At 39.1% G+C, this 9799-nt stretch overlaps 1 protein-coding gene across 2 annotated transcripts in view; it reads left to right on the forward strand.

The window, feature by feature from the left end:
* Nucleotides 1-9239, forward strand: part of WDR63 (WD repeat domain 63) — a 66908-nt gene extending 57669 nt beyond the window's left edge. For both annotated transcript variants that reach the window (XM_032870276.1, XM_032870277.1), the window contains exons 19-23: nucleotides 876-1006; nucleotides 3026-3230; nucleotides 4704-4795; nucleotides 5880-6002; nucleotides 8902-9239. In XM_032870276.1, coding sequence (XP_032726167.1) covers nucleotides 876-1006; nucleotides 3026-3230; nucleotides 4704-4795; nucleotides 5880-6002; nucleotides 8902-9042 — 692 coding nt within the window. In that variant the 3' untranslated portion in view covers nucleotides 9043-9239. The remainder of the gene's footprint in view (nucleotides 1-875; nucleotides 1007-3025; nucleotides 3231-4703; nucleotides 4796-5879; nucleotides 6003-8901) is intronic.
* Nucleotides 9240-9799: the final 560 nt, after the last annotated feature.

Below are 9799 nucleotides of genomic sequence, written 5' to 3' on the forward strand. Positions count from 1 at the left end.
TTTCCTTTTACCTCTCTCTAATTTGTTCTCTTCACAGCAGCCAGAGAATCTTTAGAAATCAGTCAGATTGTCTCCTGGACTAAAGGACTCATTGAAACACCTCATGTGGAGAATATAATCTAAACTCCTTTCCTACAAGTCCCTGTGTGGTCTGGGCCCTCCTGGTCCCCATCTGTTTCATATGTCTCATGCTGGGATTACCAGACTTCGGTCTTATTGCCTTCCTCAAATTTACAAAGGCACTAAGCACTTCTCTCCCCAGGACTTTGATTTGTATTGTTCCCTCTGTGTGGAATACTTTGCCACATTAAAATCTTCCCACATCAAAGTGCTACTTAGAACTAAATGTCTCATCTTCAGAGAAGCCTTTTCTGACCATTCGGTCTAAATTATGGACATCTTTTTTGCTCTTTCTTGTAATTTTTCCTACCATAACATTTTTAACATGTTTTATTACATACTTTGGGATTTGCTTATTGGATTTTGGATTGTTTATCAGGTATCTCTCTTTCCCATTAAACTGTAAGCTCCATGGGGGCAGCATCATGTTCATTTATTAGCCAATGCTTACCCTATAGATACTTATAGGCAATCCACAAATATTTTTTGACCAACCAAGTGAGTTAATGAATGAGTAAATGAATAAGAACATGAAGTATTCCTTTGAGCTAGAAAAACAGCCTTGATGGAAAGTCCCTGTACTTTCCATAAAAAGAGGAAGAGCTATCCCTTGACAGATTCATTTACCCCAACTGACCTCTTGTTGTCTACGCTTGGATCCCATTAATCATCCATCCACTGGAATTCTGCCCATTCTTCATGTAGGAATATAAGCACTATTATTAAAGATGAAATGGCCTTTTCCATCCCAGCAGCAAAGAAGCCAGTGAGCCTCTACACTGTCCATGATGGAGCCGTCCACACTGTTCAGAGGTCACCTTTTTACAAGGACATTATCCTCACCATTGGGGGATGGAACGTGGCCATCTGGAAAGAAGGTGTTATGGTGAGTTGCCTGAAAAATGGAGGAGTGGGTGTGTGGTCCTTTGTTACTGAGGAAGACAATGGGAACAACAGGCTGTTCTGACATAACAGTGTTGTGGGGACACTTTTTAGAGAAATTAGAACAGATGGCTTGGGTTCCGGCTTGCCAGCAGACTGTATGCCTTTTGAAAACAACTATTTGCCTTTCTTCCCTGAGGGAAGGAAATAGTATTTACAAGTCTCTTGCTCTCTAACACTCTCTAACTCTCTAACAGTCTTTTCTTTAAAATCAGTCTTGTGGGAGTTGATTTGCTTTATGTTTTTTCCTCCCCTTAAAATACACGATAGGTTTTACTGTGAAGCCCAAGGAGAAGCTCTGGGTCTGTCACCTTTGCTTCTGCACCAGGAATATGTCTGCAGCTTCAGAAAGTGGGAGTAAGAAAGCTAAGGGGTCCATTGCCAAGAGACCAGAGAGAGGCATGGGCCACAGTTAGGCGGTGGTGGGACTCTGGCAGTCAGGATTAGGAGAGGACCAGGTTCCAGGCAAATAGAAGCTAAACTGCCCAAAACTGGAAAGACTGGAAAGACTGATAAAATCCAATGAAGCAAGGGTGGGGAGAAATCAGCATGACAGGTCCCTTTGGTGTGCAATTTAAGATTACCAAAATCTGAAATATATATCTATTTCATAGCTGTCATACATTCTTTGAAAAAGTAATATGTATATTATAAAAGTAATATGTATATTTGTATATATAGCATTTATATGAATATATATTCTTTGAATAAAATGAATAAAAATATACATATATTCTTCAATAAAGAATATATAATTCTTTAAATAAAATTATAAAATTATATATATACATTGTATATATACAATGAAAAAATGTGTGTGTATATATATATATATATATATACACTTTGACCTAACACTTTCACTTCTGGGACTTTGACTTACATAAATACTTGTGTGAATTTATGTACGAGTTTGCCATTGAAACAATTGGAAACTACTTAAAGTGCCCATCCACAAAAGGACTTCTACTTTATACCAATGTACTTCAGTATGTCCAATTTTTTTTTTAGAGTGAATAGGTATGAGTTTTGTTCTGAAAGAAAAATAAAATTCGGCAAGATCATCTGTAGACTACTCAGGGACCAAGAACCTGGTTATCCACAGAAATGGAAGGAGCTGGGCAAGGTGTGCAAGAACAGGACAAGGAGTCCATGAATCTGAGATATTCTTCATTCCCCACAGGGAAGTTTCTCATGCATGTCTCAGAGGGCAGGAAATAGCTCCATGGCTTAGTTTAATCTCTACAGCTATAAGTAGATAAATGAGTACACCTGCTTGTCAGGTAGGGCATGACAGTAAGAAGAGAGCACATTTTGTGAAGTGTGTAAGCCTGACAATTCACAGACCTGTACCTCTGGGTCAAATAATACATTATATGTAATTAAAAAAATAATTAAAAAATAAATTCAGGCACATGTAAACACACAAAAGAAAACAAAAAACACCTCCCAAAGAGGGCAAATTACCCACATGGTAAAGAAAAGAGAAGCTGATCTTGTAATGCTTTGCTGGTCTAAACTCTCTTCCAAACAATATTTACAAGCCATTGGATGCAGCTCACAGCTGGAACTGACTTTTTATTTCCTTTTTTTCTTGGCTGCTAGAGTTATCTCCATGGGAAATAGACACCTGACAGCAAAATGAAAGTATGGGTAGAATTTCCTTTTAATCTTTGCTTATATAACATCTACCAATCTCCAGCTCAACTAGAAAGTCTGATCTTTTCAGCAACTAAAATAAGGGGGAAAGGGTTATAAAACACACACACATACACACACACAGGAAAGAAAAGAGTTGGCATTAAATAAAATCCTACAAGAAAAAGAATTAAGACTTCAGAGTGGACATATTGTGCTGGTCCATGATTGTAGCCATCTGAGTTGTACTTGAAGGAAATCATTGTGAATACACCTCAGGTAATAACAAAAGTTTTCATGTGTCCTTTTAACAATTTATTTAAAGATTGGACCCCTCCTTCAGTCATCCTGTGCACCAAAAAGGTACACCGCAGGACACTGGTCCCTGACAAGGCCTGGAGTTTTCTACGTTGGCCGAGAAGATGGATACATCGACATCTGGGACCTTCTGGAGAAAACTCATGAGCCAGCCCTGTCACAAAGCATCTGCATAACTATGATCACCTACATCAACCCCTGGACCTTTTCTGGTATGTTAATTCTAATTAACTGACCTAAGTTATTTTATTGGGGCGGGGGGTAACTCAGGCACATTTTGACATTCATCTGGTCTTTTTTTTTTTTTTTAAGAAATTTTGAAGAAAAGTCTCCAATATTTTTTTCCTCAAGTTTTGCACATCCTATCCCATCCTTTCTCTTCCCTTCCTTCTTGCATGCAAACTTTGGGTACAACTTGAATTTCTCTCATTATTTTCTTTATCGACAATTATTTCTGAGGTATAATTAGTATGACAAGAAAAAGCTGATTTTGAACAAACTACACAATGAAAAGCACCCTTCTTATCTTCTCCAAGTCAGAGGGTGATCCCCAAATCTTTGGTACCTTTTGCTGCTTCTTTCCCAAATAGAGTAATTCTTGTATCTTTAATTTTTTGTTATGTCACAAATTTTCAATATTTTATCATTTTTGTGGCTTTTCCCTGGACAGTGTCAAGCAATTCTTTTCATGAGATCAAATGACTCTCTGGAGTCATTTATCAATTGAAACTTTTAACTTTTGAGCTAATTATGAGGAAAAAACAACATAAAGCAAGCAGAAATTCAAGGATGTGGTCCCTGGAAAAGTAATTTATATCTTTCGTCCCAATTTCTCTGTTTTACCCAAGCACTACTTCCTATGTAAACCCAGTATATTTGCCTCTTTTAAAAGAAGTTAGCCTTTGTTTCCAAAGGCATGCAGGCATAAAATTGTCTTTCTATCCTTTTGTCTCATAAACATTATGTTTAGAAATTCAGTCTTCAGAATTTCTAGAGTATCAGTCTGGCTATCGTTTAAACTTATGGGTCACCAAATGTGAGTTTTTCCATCTTTGCTATGAAACATTGCTTTTGTATACAAGGATTATGAGTCTAGGATTTAACAATTTAAACTAAACCTTCTGAAAATGAGAAAAAGAAAAAATATGATAAACTAGAAAATGAAAATTCTTAAACACATTTGTGTTTTACATCCATTTTCAATGATCAAAAGAAGCGATCTGTTTTTATAATAAGAAACCTGGTTCTGGCTGTGTCTGTGAAATTCATCTGAATAACAGTATCCTTCAGCCCTTGTTGAGTCTTTGGTGAAAACTGGCTTCATGATTTTTCTTTGAAAATCTTTCCCTGTGCTATCCCCCTTTCTTCTCCAATCTGCCCAGCAGCCCAGCCACACACACGGTCAACCTCAGCTAGGAGCCACATTCCTTACGTGTGCACCAAGAAGACAAGATTTGAGTTGGGCAGGGTGGTTGACAAAGGCTCAGGGTCTCAGCTTTCATTTCATCAACTGGAAAAAATGATTTTTTATATATTAGCTAATATTGTCATCAGTCATGAATGTCTGATGAAGATGCCAAGATTATCGTAACCACAGCAGGTCTTTTGGGAGAAGAAAAGCCACATTTCTTGTTTAACCTCCAGGGTGACTTTCTGTTTTCTCCCCCATTTTTTGGATCTTTCAGCTAAGCAGCAATTTATAGCCATAGGTGATTATTATGGAACACTGCATATATTGGAAATTCCTTGGACATTAAGTCACCCTTCCACCAATGAGGTCAGTACCTTTTGGCTCTGAGAATTTATGTGACCAGAAATTGCTGAGGCGTGTTTTAAAAGTATGTTCAGAAATGACAGCATTTTTGCTCTGTAAGAAAACAAAAGAATCCTACAATCCCAAATAAGGAATGTATTTCTGTTTTATGAGTAAAGTAGCTTGAAACCACAGAAAAACAAATGTGCTGAGAGAGACAGCCAAGGAGTAAATGAAGCCCAGAGTCAGAAGAGAATGGATTTAGGGATTTGTAAGATGTTATTTTCAGATTGTAACCAAAGCATGGGACTCCTATTTCAGTGATGCCCTTCCCAGAGGCCCAGATGACATTTTGATATATCTCTCCATTGCCCACCTCCACCCCATCTTTCCCCAACTTGGTGGACTGTAGGCAGATGGCCAGTGGGGCGGGGGGAGGAATATTCTGCCTTTCCATGGGTGCCACCCACAGGTTTCAGGTAATGTTAATAATAAGGTGATAAAAAGAAAATCAGTGAATAGAAATATGTAAATATATATACAACCGACATTAAATATATAGATTTCAATCTGCCACAAGTCCCAGTGTTAGCCTACATATGGCAAGCAGAAAGGTTTCCATCCCCTGACCGCTTTGCCAAAGGTCCCTGCTGACTTTGCTGCTTCTGTTCTTCTGTGTACACACAAAGTCCTCCAGGACTCGGCTCCCCTTCCTGTCCCTCTAGGGTTTACACTGATCTTCTCATCTGGGTTTTCCAAATCTCGTTGATGATATGAGACTTTCCTCAGGCTTAGAAGTGAGAAGCAAGAAAAAGGAAAAAGCCATCCCTGAGTATTTTTTTATAAAATTATATATATATATATATTTTTTTTTTTCTACTCTCTCCTTCCAATCCCACTCCCTTCATGGAATCCTCCAATTTGCAGGGCCCTGCACCTTAGCACAGTAGCCCCACATTGAGCCTAGCTCCCCTGGTAGTGGGCCTGCAAGTGGTACCCCAAAGCAGATAGCCAGCTAGCGAATTACAGCAGAAATTCTTCCAGAGCCTTGTGAAGAATATGGGGTTTCTACATGGGTACCCCTCTCACTGGCCTGGGATTTTAACAGGTATCCAGCATGAACCACTACTTCGAAAGAGAAGTTAAGCATCTGGAATATGTAGAGCAACGCAAGAAAATCCGTGAACAAGAAAAGAAGGAAATGGAGCTGGAACTTGAGAAGAAAAAAGTTGTAAGTGAAATTTCCAAAACAAAAGCTGTTGCCTTCTTCTAACCCCAGTGGAAATATGTATATTTGGCTTATTCCACAGTTTGCATGGGAAAATTATGGCTTTCCACATTCTTCTCTTGTTCTCATGACAGTCAAGAGGGCATATCTCTCATTTCCTAGATTACCATGAGTGACAACTGTCAGTTGGACACCTAGTAGATTCTATCCAACTTCACTTTCTGAAGTTTTCCATAACTTCAAAGTCCTTTAGATACAAAGGCATCTGAATATCATTCATAGATACAATGATTCAAAATTTGGAATCTTCCATTGCACAGAATTTTAGCATCTGGTGAATAACAACTTAAAACAGGTAGTATAAGGGGCACCTGGATGGCTCAGTCCAGAGAGATTCTGACTCCTGATCTTGGAGAAGTGAGTTTGAACTCCACAGTAGGTGGAGAGATTACTTTTTAAAAAACTTCTTTTAAAGAAAAGCAGGTAGTGCAAAAAAAGTGGAATATAGAGTCAAGACACACGGGCTCAAATTTCAACTCCACTGACCACTACTAACTATGAGATCTGGAGCAGGGCTCACGTCCCTGCTGAGCTTCAGTTCTTGTCTTTAAAATGGGAATACTGATAGCTACCTTTTAGGATTAGTCTTTCAGTTCTGTAACCTGACAAAGAGTAGGCTTTCAATAAATGGGAACTAGTATGCAGACAGATGGATAGGAACTTTACTATAGTATAATATTAGGGAACTATAAGATTTGAGATAGAGGAGAATTTGGTAGAGGACACACCTTTCTACCAGAAAGGAACCTAAAGTTCTGAAGGCCCTCACCTTCTTGTCTCCCAGCCTCTGTTTGATATGAACCCTGTCGGCCTTCCCTTGCCCACTGGGATTGGGGCCTTTGGATATTCTGTGAATTCAGTTGCTCTCTCTCTCTCAGCAGAGGTCCCCTCAGTCCACGTTTCTGCTTCTCTCTTGCGCATTCCCTACCTAGGCCTTTTGTCACCAGCAATTTCACCACTGGTCCCATTTATAGATTTCTTACAGGCAAATATATAACTTCCTCCAACAGTTATTCATGTGGGAGCATGAGCATGTGGAATTCTTAATGTTAACATTATCACTTATTGATAGATACACATTAGTGTAATACAAGCAGAAGACCTCATTCCAAAAGCATTGTTTAGTGGTGACAAGGTACAAAGAATACCAATCAATTAACTTTTCATCATTTTCCCTCCTACAAAAAACTGGTCTTGGTCTGTTCTTTTGTATACTCACAAACACTGGTTGAAATTCTGTGGTGGGAGGTAAACTGACACCTTTCCTTTACGCCTGCAATTACCCATGATTATTGTGAGTGTTTAAATACCACAACGACAGTTCCTAATCATCCACATCAGTTGGAAGCCAGTAGACTTGTGGAAAATAATTTGCATATTAAATACTTCTAAAACACCTGAATAATATAATAATCATATCTTGAAATTCTATCACATACTTGAGTTTCCAGAACATCTCCAATTTCTTTCTGTAGCTTCATTTCCATTTGACATATTACCCTCTTTATTTTTTTTTTTTAAGATTTTTAATTTGTTTTTAATTTGTGAGAGAGAGCACAGGCAGGGGAAGGTGCATAAGGAGAAGCAGACAACCCGCTGAGCAGGAACCCATCATGGGACTCAATCCCAAAACCCCAGGATCATGACCTGGGCCAAAAGCAGATGCTTAACCAACTGAGCCTCCCTGGCGCCCTGACATGGTACCCTCTTTAAATTAGAGCTACCACTTCTCACGTTTTCTCTGGAACTAGATTGGGGATAAGTGAATGGATTTAAAATGGCTCCTCTGTCACATTTAGAACATGGAAAGCGTCACCAAGGAAAAACAACTAATATCAGTGAGAAATACCTTCCAATGATCAACTGCTGATAAAAGGGAAAATGGGAAAAACTGTAATAACCTCAGAGGACTGTAGTGGAGATTAAGTGAGTTAAAACATTTCCAGCACTTAGCCAGTAAGCGGCACATAGAAAATGGTAGGAAGCATCTACTCTTATGATTACAGAAGGCAGGGGAAGATCACACAACCATCCAGCAAGGCTGGCCTTCACGAGTGTCCTGGAATTGCCAGGGATGAGGCTGTATGTGTCAACCCCACATCAGAAGGAAACCATACACCTACCTTTTTGCAAATATCAAGTCTGGATACAGCTCGCTTCCTGAAAAATAATATTAATTACAGCTCTAACAGCACATGAAATTGGAGTTTTTCTAACTAGAATTTCAGCTGGCAACCCAAAGCTAGAAAAAGTAGCAGCTTCTGTGTGATATCTAAGCCCATCTAAATAGGACTTAGTAGAGGGAGGAATTCAAAGGAATTCTGTAAACTCTAGTCAATTATCCACACTCCAGGCCACACAAGGGAGACAAGAACCATGGGGGAAAAAGGAAGTCTAAAAGAGGTAGAAGAAGGGATTCCTTTTTTCTTTCTTTCGTCCTACCCTTCTTTCTTTCTTTCTTTTTGAGAAAGAGGTGTCAAAGAGCCATGTATTCCCTACCTCCCAATTCTGCAAAAGCAGACTCCATGAGGAGACCTTCAAGGGACTCCTGCTAGAGAAGGGTTGCTGGCCAGGATGGACATCTGGACTCTTCTCCTCTGGCAGGAGGCTTCCCAAGCCACAGAGATCTGCACACACTTCTCCACTCTATCTCTGCCACTCCCCTTCAGAGCCAGCCACCCCTCTCCCTCCCAGAGCCAGAGATGCCCTCCTGCCCTCTGCCTTCCTGAAAAATGCTCCCAGAGGGCAGTGGCTAGGCCAACTGCTCAAAATCAGCCCCTTCTTTTCTTTGGTATTTCTAACTATCAGTGCATTATCGGGATGATTTGGCTTTCCCCCCTAGAAAACGTATCAGAAGTCAAAGGAACAGTTGGAGGCTGAATTGAAAATGGACTACGAGAGTTACTTAGAACTGGAAAAGAGCATCCTCACCAGCCTTGGCTTCATCAAAGTGAGAGAGACAATGTCGTTCTTGGACTTGTAGAAAAGCTTCCTGCAGGGGTGTTTTGGGGCCTTTGTAGGACTTTCTTTTCTTTTTATTCATTATTTTTTATGTAAGGATTTTTATGTAAGAACTAGCAAACTAAACATTAAATAGGTTTACTTATAAATATTTATTTCACGGCTATTAAAACTTGATTTATAACAATAAGATCTGTTTTGATTTTTGGATTGAATGTGTCCTAAACTTTCTACTGAATATGAAGTTTACCAATAACAAAATTTCATTTTCCTATAGTAATCCCTTCACCCCCAGTTCTTGACATCTATTTGGAGCATTTAGAGCCCCTATTCCTAGAAAGAAGTGGAAATCAAACTTTGTTCCAATTATCATGTTGCTTTTGGTTTTCCCTCCAAACAGTGCTTCCCCCCCACCATAGGACCCTATACAGATTGTAGGGCTATGTGCTAAATACAGTAGTAGAAAATTGAATCCAAGAATATATGTATAAAGAAAGGATACCTAAAGAACGTGTTGGATTTACCCAGAGAATACAAGGTAAATGTAACTGTAGAAAATAATGACTGATTAAAGGAGAGAATTTATGATACCAAATGGATGCAAAAAAAAAAAAAGGATAAAATTTGACATCTGAGAAGGAGTAGGAGACTGAGATGACATCAGGTTCAACTAGATAGTTATCAAACCATTCTGAACACCTACAAATCCAAGAGGACACTGAAGAGAAGAAGAGCAGCAATTCTAGAAAGAGAAAATTGACCACTTTCTGAAAGGTAGG

This window comes from Lontra canadensis, unplaced genomic scaffold, assembly GCF_010015895.1.
Source record: "Lontra canadensis isolate GAN:19392208 unplaced genomic scaffold, GSC_riverotter_1.0 scaffold40, whole genome shotgun sequence".
Taxonomy (NCBI): Eukaryota; Metazoa; Chordata; class Mammalia; order Carnivora; family Mustelidae; genus Lontra; species Lontra canadensis.